This window comes from Vombatus ursinus, unplaced genomic scaffold (genome assembly GCF_900497805.2).
Source record: "Vombatus ursinus unplaced genomic scaffold, bare-nosed wombat genome assembly UNPS02014868.1, whole genome shotgun sequence".
NCBI lineage: Eukaryota > Metazoa > Chordata > Mammalia > Diprotodontia > Vombatidae > Vombatus > Vombatus ursinus.
Window position 1 is genome coordinate 375,104 of NW_020954646.1, and position 21,166 is coordinate 396,269.

General features: G+C 45.6%; 1 protein-coding gene across 4 annotated transcripts; it reads right to left on the reverse strand.

Annotated features, from left to right (window-relative positions):
• Positions 1–420: 420 nt before the first annotated feature.
• On the reverse strand, positions 421–20,583 carry LOC114028034 (zinc finger protein OZF-like). Of its 4 annotated transcripts, XM_027842225.1 has the most exons (8): positions 18,568–20,583; positions 12,033–12,131; positions 10,351–10,448; positions 7,181–7,307; positions 6,562–6,657; positions 5,282–5,355; positions 4,280–4,379; positions 421–1,461 (listed from the first exon to the last, which is right to left on the reverse strand). In XM_027842225.1, exons 1-8 carry the CDS (start codon positions 18,689–18,691, stop codon positions 1,352–1,354), a joined length of 828 nt encoding a protein of 275 aa, XP_027698026.1. In that variant the 5' UTR covers positions 18,692–20,583; the 3' UTR covers positions 421–1,351. The 4 variants fall into 4 exon arrangements, with proteins under 4 accessions (XP_027698026.1, XP_027698023.1, XP_027698024.1 ...); XM_027842222.1 differs by having other exon boundaries at positions 1,372–4,379; XM_027842223.1 differs by lacking the exon at positions 18,568–20,583 and adding an exon at positions 16,962–17,078 and having other exon boundaries at positions 1,372–4,379.
• Between the last annotated feature and the right edge of the window lie 583 nt (positions 20,584–21,166).

The following is a 21,166-nucleotide window of genomic DNA, read 5'->3' on the forward strand; positions in this document are numbered from 1 at the left end:
AAAAAAACAACTGAGAACACTCCAAGAAAAACAAGAAAATTGCGAAAAGAAAGTCAACCAATTAGAAAAGGAGATCCAGAGTCTTAAGGAAGAAAAAGACTCCTTGAAAATCAGAATTGGGCAAGGCAGAGTCAGCAAAGTCACGAGAGACCAAGAAATAATAAAAGGAAATATAAAGAATGAAGAAATAGAAGAGAAGAGAATGTGAAACATCTCATAAGAAAAAGAGCTGATCTGGAGAACAGATCAAGAGAAGAAAACATAAGAATAATCAGACTGACAGGGCTAGGAGTTTTCTTTTCTTTAATTTAATATTTTATTTTTCCCAATTGCATATAAAAACAATTTTCAACATTTATTTTTTAAATGGACTTCCAAATTCTCTCCCTCCCTCCCCACCCCCCTTATTGAGAAGGCAGGCAATCCTATTTAAGTTATAGATGTATAATCATGCAAAACATATTTCCATATTAGTCATGTTGTAAAAGGAAGTATGGACCAAAATAAAGGCCAAGAAAAATAAAGTAAAATTTTTAAAAAAGGCGTATTCAGACTCCATCAGTTCTTTCTCTGGGGATGCACAGCATTTTTCACGTTAACTCCTTCACAGTTGTCTTCCTTAAGAGTTCTGTGGCAACAATTGTTTGAGAAGCAAAGTATCTGTTTTCCTGCACTCCCCAAACCATAGTTTAAAGTTCTTGAGAGTACACAATTGATTACAAGAGATAAGGGACATAGGATTGAAATGCTGGTTTTCCCCTATCCCTGCTCAATGTGTGTTAACAAAGGACGCTAATATCTCACTTGTAATCTCTGGTGGGGGAGGGTATCTTGAACCCAGGCAGAGATACATCTATCAAGTCATAAGTCGAAAGTCAGCAACAGACCTCAGCTGACTCAGGGGTGTTAGGAAAAAACCATCGAGAAGGAAAACTATACAGCATGGGAATAAGTCCCTGGCATGGGCACAAGTGTCCCAGGGAATTCGTGCAATCTCAGAACGGCTTGGCCACTGCCACCAGATATCTTTAGGACATTAGGATATCAAATGACAGAACAAGGGTCCTTTGTTAAAAGACAGTCCTGAGATATTTAGCTTGGGATTGTCTATGTGAATGCTTACTACACAGTGGGATAGGGGAGATTTATGTAGCTGAAAAAATCTTCATAGGGACCTAATATTAGAGAGAGGGGTCTTAATTATTAATGCAGCTATGTATAAATGTGGGTACTCATGGATAATTAACAAGCAACATCAATGCATTTACATTAATAAAGGAAAGATCAATGCGATGGCAGGAGACTGAAGAGGTAACAAACCACTCAGCTCCTGCGGGGAAGGAGGATGAATTTAGAATGCAGAGACACATACATGTGATGGCCTGGCCACTCTGGGAACTGGTTCTGCTGGACCGTGCATGCTTACAATTAAGGTATTTTTATTTTTGTTGTATGGAGAAGCTGTAAGAGGAACAGATTATAAAAGCATGTACAATGAACAAATGAGTGAGGCAAACAGAAAAACCAAAGGAAGGTGTGTGCAATAATAAAAACCCGAAATAATAACCCTATCTTTCTGCACATTGAGAAAAAAAGTCATAGCACCCATATTACCCACGTTACGGGTTGACTTGGCAGTCATAGCTCAACTGGTCCCACTAGCACCTTCTCACTGAACTGTTTCTGATTCCTGCTTCTCTAAGTCTGTTCCCCCGATGAGCTTTTTTGATTTGTAATCAGTACCAATGGTTTTGATGACTACTACTCTGGTACACAATTTGAGATCTAGAATGGCTACGTCTTCTTCATGCTTACATTTTATCCCCCATCATTTCCTCTATGATTCTAGACCTTTTCTCCCTCCAAACTAAGGTTATTATTTTATCTAGGGCTACAAAGTAATTCTTCAGTGTTTTCATTGGTAGAGCACCAAATGTGTAATTAAAGTATTATTATTTTCATCATAATGGGACAGCCCAACCATGGACTATTTCCCATTTACAAATGGACAATGATAGCTATCTGAGAGGAGCGAGGGAAACACGTTGGGAAATGAAGAAACAAAAGCTATCAATAATATTTTTTAAAAGGAAAGGGAAAAATCATTTACAACTAAGTAAATATAAAACATATCCAGACTTTTACTACAAATGATTTTTTGTGATCTTAAATAATTCATGACGCTATAAGCAGTATAAAAGCATTCCTGTATTTACCATAGTCATGCCAGTATCAAATTCTTTCATTTTTAACAATCTTTGCCAAATCCATGAGGTTGAAGAGAATCTCAGAACTTTTAGATTCTAGAGATTCTGAATGGCTTTTTTTTTTTCATATGGTTGTGGATAACTTGTGTTTCCTTTTTTTAAATCTGCCTATTCACATATTTTGACACCTTGCCTACTGAAGAATGATTCCTATTGTTATAAATTCATGTCAGGTCCCTATCAATGCTGGATATCAGACTTTTATGAGAAGTGTATGGAGAAGGGTAAAGCTCTACGGAGAAATGACCCATGTTGTAAAGACAAAAGGCATCAATAAAACTTATTATTAAGCATAAATAAGTTAATGGAGGAAGAAAGAGTTCAATGAACAAATGTATTTCCCAATTTGCTTTGATTTTTCTTGTGACTGTGTTAGAAAACAACATACACCCATTTTGGGCTGAGGTTTCTTATGCATCTGAATGCCTGTAACTTGCCAGTGAGAGTTAAAAATAAAAGGGATTTTTTAGATGACAGTCTGATTGTGATTAGAGGTACTATCATATCTGATGCACTGACTAGTACAACTCTTCTGCCACCTGGTGGCAACCAATGTGAACTGCATAGAGCTCAGGAGAAACAAAGGAAATTGTTATTTGTCCTTCTCAAAACACCACAAAATAATGTAATCAAGTCAGCAATCTTGACTCTCCAGCATTAAACAGAAGGCAAGCTGTTAGGATGCTCCCATCATTTTTACATTGCTGCAGTTCATTTCCAGCATGAGGTTTATGATATTAAATAAGGGATGAACCACATACCATGAAGGTCTTCCTATCGTTATAGTATTCTCAACTTTTTCTTCTGCATGAATTCTCTGTGCCTTCCTAAGTGTTCCATCAGTGCCTAAGACTTTGCTGCATTTTATTACACTTATGGAGTTTCTCATGCACACTCTGGGGTTCAGTAAAGTGCTTTTTTTGGCTGAATGTTTTTCTGCATTCATTGCTTCTATGTAATTTCTTTCAAACAAGTGGTTTCTGATAACAAGTCAAGAATGAACTATATTTCAAGGGTTTCAACCTTACCCTCCAGCATGAATTCTCATTTATTAATTCTGTATGGTAAAGCTTTCCTACATTTATTATATTAACTAGGTTTCTCTCTTGCATGAACGCTTTTGTGTTTGCTAAGTAATGACCTACGAGTGAAGTTTTTCCCACATTCATTGCACTCAAAGGGTTTCTCTCCAGTATGAGTTCTCTGATGTGAAACCAGTGATGACTTCTGGCTGAAGTTTTTTCCACATTCATTACACTGAAAGGGTTTTTCTCCAGTATGAATCTTTTGATGTAAACTAAGTGATGACTTCCGGCTGAAGTTTTTCCCACACTCATTGCATTCAAAGGGTTTTTCTCCAGTATGAATTCTCCAATGCTTAATAAGTGATGACCTCAGACTAAATTTTTTCCCACATTCATCACACTCATAGGGTTTCTCTCCAGTATGAATTCTCTGATGGAGAGTAAGGCAAGACCTGTAATGGAAGGCTTTCTTGCATTCATTGCATTCAAAGAGCTTCTCCCCAGTGTGAATTTTATGATGTAAAATAAGTGAAGACTTCAGGCTGAAGTTTTTCCCACATTCGCTACACTCGAAGGGTTTCTCTCCAGTGTGCATTCTTTGATGCAGCATAAGGTAAGATTCGTCACGGAAAGCTCTTCCACACTCATTACATTCAAACGATTTCTCTCTAGTATGAATTCTCTGATGCCTTTTAAGACAAACCTTCTCACTGAAGGCTTTTCCACATTCATTACATTCAAAGGGTTTCTCTCCAGTATGAATTCTCTGATGTGCATTAAGTTTACATCTCCACCTAAAGACTTTGCCACATTCATTACAATAAAAGGGCTCCTTTGCAAAGTGAACTCCCTGATGTAGAGTAAAAATTTTCTCACATTCATTAGAAAGATGGCGTTTCTTTTGAGCATAAACTCTCTTACAGTCATTAGGGCTTCTCAACTGACAAAAAGCTTTCTGACATTCTTTAATCTTGCAGGGTTTCTCACCTGCAAGAATTCTCTCATGATACGTAAGGAGTGCATTCTGGCTGAAGGCTTTCTCACATTCATTCCATTTATTGGATTCCTTTCTAGTATGAACTCCTTGCTGTAAAAGAAGGCAAGACTCATTATTAAAGGCTTTCTCTCATTTATCATATTCAAAGAGTGTCTCTTTGGTATGAATTTTCTAGTGGGCAGAAGTCAAAAGCTTTGGCTGAAAGTTTCCCAAAATTCACTAAAAGGGTTTTTCTCCAATGCGAGCTCTTTGATGGACACTAAGCCTTCCCTACTGACTAAAGTCTTTTCTATATTCATGAACACATTGAGTGTTTTCTCCAATTTACATTCACTGATAATAATGGCTAGCATTTATATTGTACTTTAAAGTTTGCAAAACCCTTTACAAACATTATTTCATTTTGTCCTCACAACAACCTTGGGAGATAAGCACTATTATCATCCCCATTTGAAAGATAAGGAACTGAGACAGAGGTTAAATGACCTGCCCAAGGTCATACAGCTCATAAGTGTATGAGGCTGGATTTGAACTAAAGTCTTCCTAACTCAAGGGTCCAAAGCTCCATCCACTGCACCACCATGCAGCTAGGAAGGAAAGGATGGATGCTCTTTTACTGAAGACTTTCTCACATTCACTACGGTCATACACCTATTCTCTAGTATATAAGTATGAAATTGCGTTCTGAGGAGTGTCCGAAGGCATTCCTCCATTACTGCCCCAGAACATGGTATTCTATTATGTCTAAGTAGGTCTTATCACTGTGTGATGTTCTCCTCAAATACACTTTTTCATGGAGACGTACTCTTGTGGGGACTCTGTCTTGGGAAACTTCTTCCAAAGGTGCCATAATCAGAGGCACTCGCCTTGGGGATCTCGCTGCTGTGGAGGAATATTACTTGCCCAATCTACCCCTCCCAGTTTCCCTGTTTCTTCTCTACACTGGCAGCACATTGCCCAGTTTCTCCTGTACTGGCGTCCCAGACACCAACCTTCTGCAGTCTTTCCTTGGCTGATGCTCTCATGACAATGTCCTTGGTTTCACATTTTTCCTCATGAAATGAACCTGAAAAAACAAAGTCAATAGTCACTGTCGTCTCTGTCAGAAAAAAGAAAACTACTTTACATTAAGTTTGAGATTCTGTTTTTTCCATCAAGAATGAAGACCAATATGCCAAAAGAAGAACACTGCCAAAGACCGCTGCGGAGGCGGGAACACAGTACTTATGCCCAGGCCTGCGTGAATTATGTTCAGCCACACTGAAAGCACTCATAAGATGCATTGGTTAGATTTTAGGGACTGCTTTTTTCCCTTTCCCTTTTATTTTTTTGTCATAAAGGATAGATCTCTGCATGGGGGGTGGAGGAGGGATACACTGGGAAATGAAGGTCATTTGAAAATAAAAACTATCAATGCAAAATCTTTTCAAGCTCTTACGGCCATCAGTAGGAAACAGAACGTTGGCACAGCAGAGAAAGCATTAGACGTAGGAGTCAAGAAGACCTGAGCTGCAATCTTAACTTAGACAATTACTGGCTACATGACTGAGCAAGTTATTTCACCTCTCTGCCTCAGTTTCCTCATCTATAAAATGAGGAGACTGGACTGGATGACCTCTAAGGACCCTTCTAGGTCCAGATCTATGATGCTATGCACAACTCTCAGGGCCAAGCACAACCCCTGGGACCACTCCACTGGAGAGAGAGCTCTTTCTCTTGGGAGCTGGCCATTTGAACCTGAGGAATTCCAGGTCAGTGACCACTTCCTGGCTCCAGCCACTGTACCTCTTTCATGTCCCCCTAATGATACTATCTTCTAGACCACATGTCTCAATTTTTTCCACAAGAATAACAGGGGAGACTTTTATTAAATGCTTTGCTAAAATGCAAAGGTGAATTGTATCTACATCATTTTTCTGCTCTGTAAGGAGGGCAACCATGCCAAAGAAAGGAAATAAGGTTAGGCCAACATCACTTTTTACATAAAATTTCTATTGATCTTTCCCTGAAATCACCTCATTTCTGAGTCCATCCTTCCACCTCTCCTACCCAGGGAGTCATCTCTTGTAATAAGAATTAAAAGAAAAAAAAGGGGAAAGAAAGCAGGTCAGCAAAGCCAAGCACCCACCAGCCCACCAGTGGATTATGGGGCCTGGTCTTGATGAAAGAACACCAGGCACTTGGGGATCACCCCTTTCTTTTCCAGATATTCATTCATCAGCTCTTTGATGTCCATGACTCCCATCCTCCCATCCACTTTTCACTCACTCACCTGGGTAAGGGTCTCTTGGGACCTCTTCCTCAAGCATCCATGGAGCTTCTCCTCTCTCCAAGCAGGAGATCACATCTGGTTTCAAACCTGGAAGCCCTGATCATGGAGAGATATGAAGTTTTGGGGACAGAAAACCACCCCAGAATCCTTTCCTGGTCCCCTTCTCTGCAGGGAAAGGAAACCATGCCGGGAAGGCCCAGAGGCCAGGACTCAACCCCTCTTTGGGGATGAAACCCAGACTTGATTGGGACCCAGAGACCACTGATTTACTGGGCCCCTCCCTGCCTAGGGGAGAGGATCTTCTCATGTCTTCAGGCCACATGGGTCATGGGACTGAGCAAGAACGTTTGACCTGGGGAGACAGAGAGTTGGGAAGCTAGAGCCTCAAAGCCATTACGACACAGGGGCAGCATGCCCACCTACAAAACCAAGTCTTTTCCCCTGGGCAGAGAGCAGAAAAAGCTTCCAGGATCTTTCCCCGGATGATGTGCTGGACCCCATCACTGCAAAGAAATCCCAGCCCAGGAGAGCTCACGTGCTACCTGCCGGGGTCTGCCAAGTGAGAAGCAGAGACACTTAGTGATCAGAGCCCATCTCCAGGGCAGAGGGGTGTCCTTACCCAGGGAGACGAGGATCTCAAAGGTCTCCAGCATCACCTCCCTGTACAGGGCCCGCTGGGCAGGGCTCAGGTGGCCCCACTCATCTCGGGTGAAGTCCACACACACATCCTCGAATGTCACTGATTCCTGAAACATCAAACACGTCTCTTGTTACACAGGGTTCACAGAGAGACACAGAATCGACAGGAGGAAATATGGGGAGAAGTTCTCCAATCCTGAGCTCTTTCAGATAAATCTAGTTCTGGTAACATCCTTGACTGCTAGGTGGTACGGTGGTTCGAGTGTCAAGCCAGAAGTCAGGAAGACTCATCTTCTTAAATTCAAATCTGGCCTCAGACACTTCCTATCTGTATGACCCTGGCCAAGTCACTTCACCCTGTTTGCCTCAGTTTCCTCCCATGTCAAATGAGCTGGAGAAGGAAATGGCAAACCACTCCAGTATCTTTGCCAAGAAAACCCCAAATAGGGTCACCAAGAGTCAGACAGGACTGAAACAAGTGAACACACACAACGCCCTTGACCCCCGAAGCGCAGGATCTCTGGTGGGTGGGAGCTCCATTATGTCCGTGTTCTCTAGTGCCACTGGCTCCTGGGGGCTCAGAATTTCTGGCTGAACATCTGGGTGTCCAATTCCACCAGCCCACTGGTCTGACCATCTGTAAAACCTCAAGAACCAACCACAGAGCTCAGCTCTGAACTTGGTAAGGTTCTGACAGCCTATGATGTCAAGCCAGTCTTACGGGGGAGAACAAGGGAGGCTCAGATGTCTAAATGGAACCTGCAGGAGCAGGTACAACTGAGGTTTGTTTTGTTTTCTTTTTCCAGCCAAAGACAAGGTTTATTAGAACACTGTCACATTGGGGCACACTCTTAAGGAGTCTGAACATGGGTAAGCAGTGGCTCGATTATAAGAATCTGTGCGGTGGCTAGATTTTAGGAATCTGAGCATCTTAATGGAGATGAGATGGACCTTCTATACAGAAAGACTGTGGGAGGGGTCTAGGAGTGGCCAAGTAGTCCATGTGGTAATAGAATTACCAAGGGTAGGAAGTGGCCTGGGGCCATGGGGAGGCAAGACAATGGAGGGGAGATTGGATGTGGCCACAGTGAAAGGCCAGTTGATGGGATTATAGCCTCAGGTGAAAGTCCAGGGTTTTCCTTTCTGGGGTCTAGATCCCAACCCCATCCTTCCCCCCTCAAACAAATGGGACCCAAATTCTTTTGGAGTAAGGGACAAACTGCTTCCTGCTGGCAGGGCGCATAGAGCTGTCCCTGCCTCGAGGGGGTCCCAAAGAGGAGGTTGACTGGAACCGAGGGAACGATGGGGGGACATTGGCTGGTACCCACTGTTTGCTATCAACTGCAGGTGAATGGCCTGTAGTCTGGAAGACACAAATCTGACAGAAAAGACTGCAGGGCCCAGATATAACAGGATAAAACATCCTTAGCTCTGTTTGGATTCAGGTAACTCAGTTTTCCAACCATGCAGTATCAAATCCACCTCATAGCCAGACTCAGGAATAGCCAGGTGGGTAACATTTCCTTTCAAAGGAACGTAATGGGGAAACTGAGCCAGGAGGATCCCATCCTAGACTGAGGCTAAAATTGTCCTCTCAGCTTTTCCCGATGCTGACTTCCCACCAGTATCATCTTCTCTGAGTAGTTTGTGGCATTTCTCTCAGATGGTGGATTATTGATTATCGATGGATTATGACCCATCAGACAACTCAAAATAAAATCCTATCAGCCTTTACCTCAAACAGTAAATTTTACTAATCACAGCTTAGGAAAAACTTTTCCAGGATTTACATCTCAAACTTAAATTTATCCTAATGTAAAAAGCCAATCATTAGAGATTTCTATACACTTGCAAATTCTCAGCAAGCCATACATAACCCAAACAAACTTTTTGGCTAGTTTACACATTAAAACAATAACCAACAATAGCTAAATTATTTTAGTGGTAACAATATTATGAAAAATTGCTTGACATAACTGATACAGAAAGTTCACCAATTTGAAACTTGAAACAAACTCAATATTAATCAGGTGACTTCAGTTTTGTTAAATGCACTTCCAAATTACTTTACACAGAGAAATCAACATCTCATCTTAACAGTTAAAACTACAAATTTAAAAGAGCGTGCTTACCCAAGTTCAGAGGCCAGCTTCTTTACCTTGAGCAGGATGTGCTGAACCTGGGTGAGGCTTCCAGGCAAAGGTTGCCCCAGAGCCCAAGGCCACTGCCAGTGGGGCCCATGCTGTAGATGCTGCCCTTCCCCCACCTTCCTTTTCCCCAGGTAGGAGAGGGCGAAATCAAAAGTGAGGGGTAAAGGGTGAAACCCTCTTCTCCTATGAGAGGGATTAATAGATACCCTCTTGACTCAAGTGAAGGGAGTGGGAGAAAAAGGAGAAGTTCTAAACTCCTTAATGATCAATCACAAAACCTCCAGAATCTGCCAAGATATTTTCAGCTGTTCTAACTTTCCCCTGTAACCTCCATGAAGGAGAATTCAGGGGTATAGAGAGAAGGGAGTAAGTAAGCCTCAGGGAACCAAAAAGCACCTGCAGTTTTCCCCAATTCCCCAGCGCTGAGGGAATTGACAGAATTGGGCATACGTGTCCAGATAGGGCATCCGTCCTTGTCCTCTATGCCGCGGAAGGTGTACCCAGGTCCATGGCCTTGAACCGACCCAGTGGACCAAGCCTGAGAGGTCAGGCCGAGTGCGAGACAGCCTTGCAACTGTCTGCCAGAAAAGCTCCTCCAAGCGACCCTAACTGCAGAGCGAGAAAGGAGTGGGGGAGGCTTACACACCTTCCAGTCTTGGCTGGAGAAGAACTTGGGGTTAGGCAGTTTCCCCGTGTGGGCCACCAAAATGATGTGGTTTAGGAGTTCAGGGGTCCTGGGACCCCAAAATCACAACACACGGGTCCTGCCCGAAAGAATTCGACCCAAGCCTTCTTTCAGCCAAAGACAAGGTTTATTAGAGCGCTGTCATATTGGGCAGACTCTTAAGGAGTCTGAATATGGGTAAGCAGTGGCTCGATTATAAGAATCTGAGCAGTGGCTAGATTGGAGGAATCTGAGCCTCCAACTGAGTTTAAAGGAAACGTTTCCATGCTTGGAGGCTTTAGATGGTATTTCAAGAGACAGAAGAAACAAACTCACCTGGTAAACAGATGTCAGGAGCTCAGGTGACATCTCTTCCTCCTCCTCCTCTTGTCCGCGCTTATCCCGGGGAAGGGCAGAGTCTTCAGAAGGCAGAGCTGCAAGGAAAAGACAAGTCATCCCAGAGATCGAGAGGAGGCGCAGCTCGTGACCTCACTGGGGGAAACACCGCTCACAGCATTTAGGTGTGTCCATCATGCTCTCTACGGGATAGAGGTGACAGGGGTTAAGTCGATGACCTTCAAGAGGGTGTCGGAGAGAAAATCAATGTTCATATGGAAGCGAGAGGTCAAAGGAAGCCCTGTAACAGCCCTGTCCCCTCCTCATCATGGAACAAGCATTTATGTAGTACCTACTGCGTGCCCAGAATTGTGCTAAGAACTTTACAAATATTATCTCCTTTGACCCTCACAACAACCCTGGGATGGAGATATGCCTCTATCACCCTCATTTTATTTTATTTTTTATTAATAAACTAATTTTAGTTTTCAACATTTACTTCCACAAGATTTTGAGTTCCAAATTTTCACCCCATCTCGCCCCTCCCCCCACCCCAAGATGGCATGCATTCTGAATATCCCTTCCCCTAGTCTGCCCTCCCTTCTATCTCTCCCCCCCCTTCTCTTATCCCCTTCCCCTTCAATTTTCCTGTAGGGCAGGACAGATTTCTGTACCCTACTTCCTGTATTTCTTATTTCCCAGTTGCATGTGAAAACATTTTTTTTAAACATGTGTTTTTAAAACTTTGGGTTCCAAATTTTCTCCCTTCCTCCCTCCCCACCCCCCCTCATTGAAAAGGCAAGCACCTCAATATAGGTTATACATGTGCAGTCATGCAAAACACTTCCATAGTAGACATGTTGTGAAAAACTAACTCTATTTCCCTTAATCCTATCCCGCCCCCCCATTTATTCTATTCTTTCTTTTGACCCTGTCCCTCCTCAGAAGCGTTTGCTTTTGATTACCCCCTTTCCCAATCTGCCCTCCTCTCTATCATCCCCTGCTGTCTTGTCCCCTCCTCCCCCTATTTTCCTGTAAGGTAAGATATATTTCCGTACCCAAATGAGTGTGTATGTTATTCCCTCCTTAAGTCAAATCCTATGAGAATAAGATTCACTCATTCCCTCTCACCTTCCCCCATTTCCCCTCCTGCTCTGTATTTTGGCCAAACACTGCTGGTGGTAAAATACTCTGTCTAGGCCAAGTAAAACAGCAATACTTTATCATTTTCTTCTTATCCTTCCCTCATGTACAAGAATTATCATTCCAATGTTTCACCATCCTCCCTAAAGGACTCTCTGGAGGCATGTTTCCCGGAGAACTCCCCTTCTCCTTGCCTGGCACCTTAGTTCCCTGATTTCCCATCCTACCTATCTTCCTGAGATACCTTGAGCGTGAAAGACCCACCTCTTAATTAGAGGTTCAGATTTGCAAGTATAGGCTTGCAGCTGCACAGCAAAGCCCCACATTCCCGTACCTCCAAAGTACACCTCACATTCTCTGTCTCAGACACCTGTAGGATAATTCCCCCACGGACAAGGTAATAGTCTGTATTTTCTTACCTTGCCCCATATAAGAGCTTACGCAGTGGTCATGGTCCTGTGTGCCTGTTTTCCTACTTTTCCATTCACCCTTCCTTTTCAATCAGTCTCTCCCTGCAGTTGGACAGAAAGGGTGCTCACCTTCACAGTGGGGTGCACCTCCCCACCTTTTGGTGACCGCCTCTCCGCCTCGATGCTTGGTATTCTGGACGATGCCAAGGAATTGTGAGAAATAATGAACTAAAAAATAAAAAAATAAACTAAAATAAACTAAAAATAATTCATTCAGGCTCAGGAGGGATGAAGTTAAAAGCCCAATTTATTATGTAGTTGCAACAGTGGGTGTCCTCTGGAGGAGGACACATTGTACCAAAGCAGGAGTCCACTATCTATCTCTAAATCCCAGCCTCACAAAGCCCCTCCTCTGTTTCCTCATTGGCTGAGTACTCCAGAGCGTACAACTTTCCGGTACACCTATTACACATCTACTCCTTGACACATCACTCCTTCTTCTTTAGACATCCCATGTTCAGAAAATGGTGTCTCAGCCCCTCCTGGAGGTGGAGAAACTAATATTTATAAGTCTAATAAGCATGCACACTCTAAGCAAACTTAATTTTTGTCCTACTTACTAACTTCTATCAGCAAAACAAGATAAGACCAGCTTTATCCTATTTTACCTAGTTACTTTTAGCAGCTGTTTCAATTTCATGGAATCTTTTGTTCTAATTAACTAACTTGTGTCAGTAAAACATGAGACCTACTGGATCCTGTTTTACTTAGTTATTTCTCTAGCTGTTTGCTCCAAATTTATCGGAACAAACGTTTTCGTTATATCTCTGAAGGGTCACCCAAGACGATGCTGCAACTACTAAAAAGTAGAGAAAATCCTCAAGTACAATATTCTAAGAGACAAAAGACAGTCTTACAACCAAGAATTACCCCACAAAACTGAGCACAATGTCCAACAGGGTAAGAATGTAGACAGTACTTCATTCTATTTGTAGAACAGGGAGAAAAAGTATCCCTGATAAAAAGATAAGAGTTGGGTACAATCTCTAAAATACAAAGACAGGAGACAAAGGAAACCCATTGAGGTAAACTCATTTAAGCAATGGTCATAATGATGTATGTAGAGTCTAAGAGGCAGGGAAGGGACATGTGGCCCTTAACATCCCACTGGCTTCTAGGGCCACACAGGGAATAAAGACAAAAAAGGACCTGGGGTTCCATATTCTTGCTTTTGACAGAGAGGGGAAAGGTAAGGAAAAAGGAACATTCTAAGGAAAAAATGAAGGTGAAGGAACTTGCAATTTCTCATAGATGGGGTCCACAAACTGAGAGGAGTACAGGAATATGACAAATGGGGTAAGGATAGAGGGCTTCTCATGGACCTTCCTCTTAGCTAAACTGAGCAAAAGTGGGATGAACACCCAAACACAAATGGTTTGGCACAGAAATACATCACATCCAATGAGGAATAGACAAGAATGAATAAGCAGCAAAATGACAGTGACTGCGATACGCAGAACTCGACAAAGTTAACGAAAGATAAATAAGAAAGAAGGACCTGAAAAGAACTTTTGGAAAAGGTAAATGTGACAGCTCTCACAAGGACCAAGGAAGAACTGAGAGGGGCAGATGTTTTTCTCAGCTGTTTTTGCACCATTAGAAAAACTGACCACGTTCTAGAGGATGAAACCTAATAAACAAATGCAGAGAAGCAGAAAGCTTAAACGTATCCATTTCTGTCTGTGACACCATAAAATTACTATGTCAAGGAAAGGATTCAAACTTAAAAGCAGACTAGGTAATTTAAAGAACTAGTGGATCAAAGAAATTTAAAGAATTGGTGTGTCAAAGAACAAATCATAGAAATAACAAATATCTTCAATGAAACAACGAAAAATGAGCAGGGGCAGTAGAGGATGTGTATTTGGTATAAGATAGCATAGTGGATCTATAGAGCACAGGCGCTGGAGTCATGAGGACCTGAGTTCAAATCTCGCCTCTGACGCTTACTAGCTGTGTGACCTTGGGCAAGTCACTTAACCCCAATTACCCCCACACACACACAAAAATAAATAAATCGCAATGAGCCAATACACCAAAACTTTTGGGACACAGACAGCTCAGTCCTTGGAGGAACATTTATATTTCTAAGTACGTTTGACAATAAAAGAGAGAAAAGACAGATCTATGAATTAAGTGTAGAGAATAAAAAAGAAAAACTAAACTAAAAAAGAAAAAGCACTAAAGACAAACTTTTAGCTAACTTTAAAGAAAGAGGAGAAAAGCAAATCATCAAAAATGAAAAAAGAGAATTCACAACAGATAAGGAGGAAATAAAAGAAATCCTTAGAAACTACTTTTCCTGCTGAGTGAAGTGAGCAGAACCAGGAGAATGTTGTACACAGTAACAGCCACGCTGTGCGACGACTAACTTTGACAGACTTCTCAGCAGTGCAAGGATCTAAGACATATCCTCACGATGGAAAATGCTCTCCACGTCCAGAGAAAGAACGATGGAGTTTGAATGCAGATCAAAGCAGACTATTTGCTCTTTTTTTTCCCTTCTGTTGTGTTTTGTTTCCTCTTCCTTGTCGTTGGTTCTAATTCTGCCTTACAACATGCCTAATGTGAAAATATGTTTAATAGGAATGTATATGTATAGCCTATATCAGATTGTGCACCAACTTGGGGAGGGAGGGGGGAGGGAAGGGGAGAAAAATTTAAAATTCAAAAGCTTATGAAAGTGATTGTTGAAAACTAAAAATAAATTAATAAAAAAATTAAAAAATAAAAATAACAAATAAAAAAGAAACTACTTTTCCCAACGATATGGCAAAAAAACCCCTCTCAACTTATACTATATACTTGACTATTTACAAAAATATCTGATACTCAGGGTTAGCAGAACAAAAATTAGAGAACTTAACTAACCCAATCTCTGAAAAAGAAAGGTACAAGCTAAGAATGAAATTCTAAAGAAAAACTCCCCAGCCCCACATAGATTTGGAAATGGATTCTACCATTTAAAGAACAATTAGCTTCAATTTCGTGTAACTTGTGTGTACAAATAGGCAAAGGTGATATCTACCAAACTTCTTTCATGAGTCAAATACAGTCCTGACATTTAAACCAGGGAAGAAGCAGCTAGGTGGGGCTGCGGATGGAGTGTTAGAGTTTAAGTCAGGAAGACCTGAGTTCAAATTAGACCACAAACACTGTCTGTGTGATCCTGGGCAAGGCACTAAATTTCTATCTGCTTTAGTTTCCTCATCTATAAAATGGAAATAATTATAGCTTATACCTCCCAGGGTTGTTATGAGGATAAAATTAAAAATATCCGTAAATAATTTTGCAAACCTTAAAGTGTTATGTAAATGATTAAGTCAGAGAAAGAAAACTATAGACCAATATCTCTGACAAATATTAAATAAAATGCTAGCAAAGAGGTTACAGCAACAGATAAAAAAGATTATAGACTATGATCACACGGAGTTCATATCAGGAATGCAAGGTTGGTTCAACACTTCAGTTCAGTTTTTCCAGTCATGTCTGACTCTTCATGACCTCATCTGGGGGTTTTCTTGGCCAAGATCCTGGAGCAGTGTGCCATCTCTTTCTCCAGCCCATTTTACAGATGAGGAGACTGAGGCAAACAGGATTAAGTGACTTGCCTCAGGGTCACACAGCCAGCAAGTGTGTGAGGCCCTGTGCTCTATCCACTGCACTACCTAGTTGCCCTGGTCCAATACCGAGAAAATTATAAATATAATAAAGCATATTAATACAAAAACAATAAAAACCACATGACTATGTCAATAGATGCAGAAAAGGCTTTGGGGAAAATGAAACACCATTTTACATTAGAAACACTAGAAAGAGAAGGGAAAAACAGATGTTTTCTTAATATGGTCAACAGAAACGATCACTATCTGCACTGGAGAAATAGAAAGGGGTCTTTCCAAAAAGATAAGCACTAAAGCAGGAATATCCAGTCACCACCATTTTTGAAAAAAAAAAACACGGAAATGGTAACAATTAGAAAAAAAAAATGAGGCAACGAATCACTTTTTTGCAAATGATCCAACGGCTTCCTTAAAGAACCCTGCCGAGTGAACTCAAAAAGGAATGAGAAGCCTGGCTTCCGTGAGGTCAGACCACAAAACCACCTAGTTTTCTGCATTGTGACCCATGTTGTGAAATGGCAAATTTGTCCCAACATAAGTGGTGGGTCAGAGAGCATCTGGATCGTAAACTAAGTTGGCCCCTGGGCGACGCCACCCTGGAAGAACGGAGAAAGCAGAAAACGCCTCCTGGGACGGTAACTGGCCAACGGGGCCACCTCAGGCCTCCTGGACAGGCAGACTTCAGGTCCTGGTAAGGGAAGGGGCCGCGTTTGTCTCCCGGTGCAGGGTGGAGGAGGGCCTGCTGAGGCCCCCAGGGCAGGGCCTGGAACACACAGTAGGCGCCATATAAATGCTTGTTCCCCTCCTCCCTTCCACGAGCCTCACTCTGGTCCCAAGGCTGAAGTTCGGGCCTGTCCAACAGGCCCGTGTAGCCCCAGGAATGGGCCTCGAATGAACTCCCCACGCATTACGATATTCACGTATTTCAACATGCCCCCAAAACAGTGCTGCCATTTTTATTAGGTTCCTATCATTTTCTATGTGTCACCGACAATGTGCCCCTAGTCCCATTTTTCCCATCAGTGGTTTTGTGGTTTTGACTGTGAGATTCTGTTTTTGTTTTTTGTTTTGTTTTTGTTTTTTTTGGCTAGGCAATGGGGTTAAGGGACTTGCCCAGGGTCACACAGCTAGTCAGTGTTATGTGTCTGAGGCCAGATTTGAACTCAGGTCCTCCTGAATCCAGGGCCGGTGCTTTATCCACTGTGCCACCTAGCTGCCCCTGTGAGATTCTGAATAGCAAGATACTCTGGGGGGATGCCTATGTCCCTTTACAGCGAACTGCCGGTATTGCCAATAAGACCCAGCGTTAAAACACAGAGAAAGAAACGCCATTCACAAGAACCACAGAATACGGGATGCCTCGTACTCTACCTACCGAGGCACACAGAAATCACAGAAGTACACCACCGCTCTTCACAGAAATGAAGGAAGACAAATAATTGGAGAGACATTAACGGCTCACGGATGGGCTACGCCAACACAATTATAACGGCAATACCATCCAGATTCTGTGCCGTGCTGCGCAAACGACCAAAGGATTACTTTATGGAACTAGAAAAAAATAAGACAGAATTCACCCGGAGATTTTCAAAATACACGACAAAACGGGAACCATCAAAACGCCCTGTCACTGCCTAAAAACGGAAAACGCGGAGGCGTGGGGGAATGCGGCGGGGGGCATCCCAAGTCCCCGAACCCAGCAGCGCTGCGTGGGATCAAGCCCGGGGCACCTGCCAGGGGAACACCGGGCAGGTGGGGAGGAGCTCCCAAGGGGCACGCGGCGAGAGGTAAGGGAGGCAGCGAAAACACGCCCGAGGAGCAGGGCAGAGGCAGACGCCGCCGCGATGACGGGTATCAGTCAATCGCAGAAATGCCAAGGGCGGCGGCTCCGGGGTGTCGCTTCCTCCCCACCAGCCGGACCAAGGTGACCAGAAGACGGACAATGACCACGGTGGGGGCGGGATTGAGGAGCCCGCCCCTCCGGGAGCACAGACACGGCCAGCGGCCCCCGACGGGCGCCCATCACGGGAGGGGGTCCCGCCGAGCCCCAGGACCCCACGGAGGGAGGCCCTGGGGGGGGTGCGGGGACCCGAGGGGCCGGCGGGAGGGGCAGAGCGGGCTCCCCAGGACCGACCCACGCGCCCGGCCGCTGACGGACAAGGGGTGCAGCTTAATGCCGCCCACGCAACCAGGAGAAGAAAAGGGGTCAAGGGAGCCCTTAAAATGGTGGCGCAGCGGATAGCGCACCGGCCTTGGAGGACCTGAGTTCAAATCTAGTCTCCAACCAGACACCTAACACTTACTAGCTGTGTGACCCTGGGCGAGTCACTTAACGCCAACTGCCTCGCAAAAAAAAATAAATAAATAAAGTACAATTGGGAAATGTTAAAAAAAAAAAAAATGCCCGGGAAAGCAGAAGGGCTCTCCCACACCGGGTGCCGCCTCCTCATAGGAAGGGGAGGGGCCAAGGAGCAAGCTTTTGGTAAGCCTCTGATACAGATGGGGAAACTGAGGCAAGTAGCGGCTCACTACCTGGACCTCGGGTCTTCCTGGCCGGGCTGGGGGAGGGGCACTGAGCCGTACCAGATTGGGGGGGGCGCTTCAGGATCCCTGGGAAAGAGGGAGGCCGGGCGGCGTTGACCAGTGGTCACACCGCGCCGCTGCGGCCGGGCCCTGACGACATCCAAGGACGCCGAGAGAGGGCACTGAGGAGGGAGGGACGGCCTGGGCAAAGGCCCGGCGGCCAGAGAGGACCCCGAGCTCTGCCTCTGCGGGGGCCCGGGGGAAGTGCGCGGGCGTGGAGTCTTCCCGGACCAGGTCCTCCCCTCCCCAGGCCTCAGTTTCCCCGCCTACGAGGCCTAGGCGACTCTAGGGGCAACGGGGAGCCCAACCCGCCAATGGCCCGAGGATAGGGCGGGGAGCATGGGAAGGGAGGAGGCAGAGGGAGCGGGCAGATCCCGTCCCCACGCACACCCACTCACCGGCCACGTCACTCACGAGCCTCGCTGCGAGACGCATGCGCACTCGCTCCCGCCTCGTCTCACCGGAGCCCAGCCTGAAACTGAGAGAACTGCGTCTGCGCATCCGGAGACTGTGAACTACCATTCCCAGGAGGCCTCGGGACCTTGGGCTTGAGGGGCCGTTGGGTCGCGCGCCCCCTAGGCACCGCGTGAGCTTCTCAGAGATCGGATCCAGTTGTCTTCAGAAGCTTCTGCCGCGGACCCAAACAGCCCCCCCGAACCGCGCGTGCGCACTCTCTCTTCCTCCAACCCGCCAGCGGAACTGCGCCTGCGTACAGAGAGCGACAACACTACAGTTCCCAGAATTTTACATAGTCTGTGGTGATTGGCCTTGACAAGCCACGAGTCCGAACACAAGGATTCTGGGAAATGTAGTCAGCCCTGGGCCTTCCCTGGGAAGGAGGGCCGCAGATATTCTTTCTCCCTGTTTGATTTCCTTTGCTTTGAACGTATCGTGTTCTCTGGCTGTCTGGTAACGCATCACTCGAGGCTCGGAGCTGTACCTGGGGGACCCTGTGTGAGTTGGGAAGTGGCCCCAGCTGGACCCCAGGCCCCTTTGACTCTGAGACCCCACTGCTGTGCATAGAACTCACGAAGTTTCAAAAAAAAAGCCCGGCATTTGGAAATTAATCAAAGCGGCCCTTTTTGCAGTGGCAAGAGAACTGTTAAAGCCACCGAGCGATTTCTCCAAAGCCACGTTGGATCACGTCATTCCCTCGCCTCCTGCTCCAACTACAGTGGCCCTCCAGCTCCTCCAGGCTCAGAGGCGAGCTGCCGCTAGAATTCGAAGCCCTTCACCACCCAACACCCCCGCGCCTTGCCGGGCTTTTTGCGCCTCACTGCCCATCACACGCTCCGCGGCGCGGCGCTACGCGTTTCTTTGCTGCTCCAGGCATGTGACTCTCCATCGCCAGCTGTGCGGATGGATGTTCACTGGCTGTGCCCCATGCCCGGAGCGCGCTCCCTCCTCCGCTCCAACCACTGACCTGCCCCGCTTCCTTCAAGCCCCACCTCCTGCGGGACATCTCTCCCGGTTACAACTTGTTTTATGGCTGCTGGTGAGGACATTCTAACTTCCTTGTGGGCCCCGCAGAACAGCAGGCGTGGCCTGACTGCGCCACACAATCCACACCCCGGGCCCCCAGACTCCATACGGCCACCGCCCCCAGATGCGCTTGGCATGTTTGCACAGGTGTGTCCCGGTACTGCACCACAATCGCATCACCCAGTTAGCCCAAGCCAGGACCACAATAGCCAATCAGAAGCAGCAGGACCAGGATGCCTGACCACCGAGTCATAGAAGGGACCCCTCCCCATTACCTAATCCCTTACAAACCCCTCCTGCCTTTTTCATATGCTTAATTTCTGTCTCGTAATCAGCATCATCACACTACAAATTTGCCTGTGTCCTCTCACTAAGCTGCTGGTATCTTCTTGGAGCCTTAGCCCGCTCGTGAGGGGCGTCAGTCCTCCATAAATGCCTGTACTTGGGTTAGAGGTTTGGATTAGTTTGAATTCTTTGAGATGGTACCACCACAACACACCATGAAACTACCACGTTGGCCCGATGTCTCCCCTAGCAGAGCGAGAATTCCTTGGGAGCAAGGACCATTCTATCCCCAGGGCTTAGGACTCCGAGAGCAGCTGAGCATGGCAGATGATGTGTGGCCTGGAGAGCCCTCCCAGACCTTGGAGAAGCTGCCCTAGGTTAACTCTGTTAACTCCTTCTTATATTGCCCGGAGGGGAGAGGACTGGAAGCCGAAGGAAGCCGGAAAACTAGCCTGGCTGGGTCCAAGATCCCCCTGAGGAGCTACGTTGAGTGGGCAGGAGCGTTGATCTGGAGAGTGCCTGATCTCTGCTCCCACCCCCTTACATCCATTCGTGGAATCCTCTGCTGTACCAGCTGCGCCGACCCTCTCCTCCTATAAGGAGCAGGCTGCCAGAGTCATACTCACTTCCGAGTCTTCGGTCCTCAGACGGATAAACACACAGAGACGAGCCATCGGGAGGCGCCAACACCAGAGCTTTATTCAGAGGCCATCACAGCAAGCCATCACAGCAACCCCAAGCAGCAAGGCCAGAGCAACAGAGCAGGAGCCAAGAGAGAGAGCCCGATCTGACCACGCTGGTTCCTAAGTACCTACTTAGCCCCTCCTCCTCAGCCCGCTTACTAGCCAATGATTGTAGGGTCAGATACCGGAAGGGGCTGTCTGAGTTTAGCACACCAAGGGGGAGGGAGTGACGTAGGAGGCTAGGACCAGATACAGGGAGGAGGCATCTGGGATTAGTGCATAGACAGAGTACGTGACCTAGGAAGTCAGACTCAGATACTGGGAGGAGGGGTCTGGGGTCAGTGCTACACAAAGGGACCCAGGAAGTCAGGAAGGTCACAAGATGGAGGCGTCTGGGGTTGACGTTGCATATAGGGAGGGGACTAAGCAAAGGGAACTCAGTCTTCTGCCGTCCCACTCCCACGTGGCACCGCCCCTTGCCTCAGGAGCTCAAGCTACTTCCTTGCACCCAGCTTATCTCACATAGCACTGCCCACTGCCTCAGGGC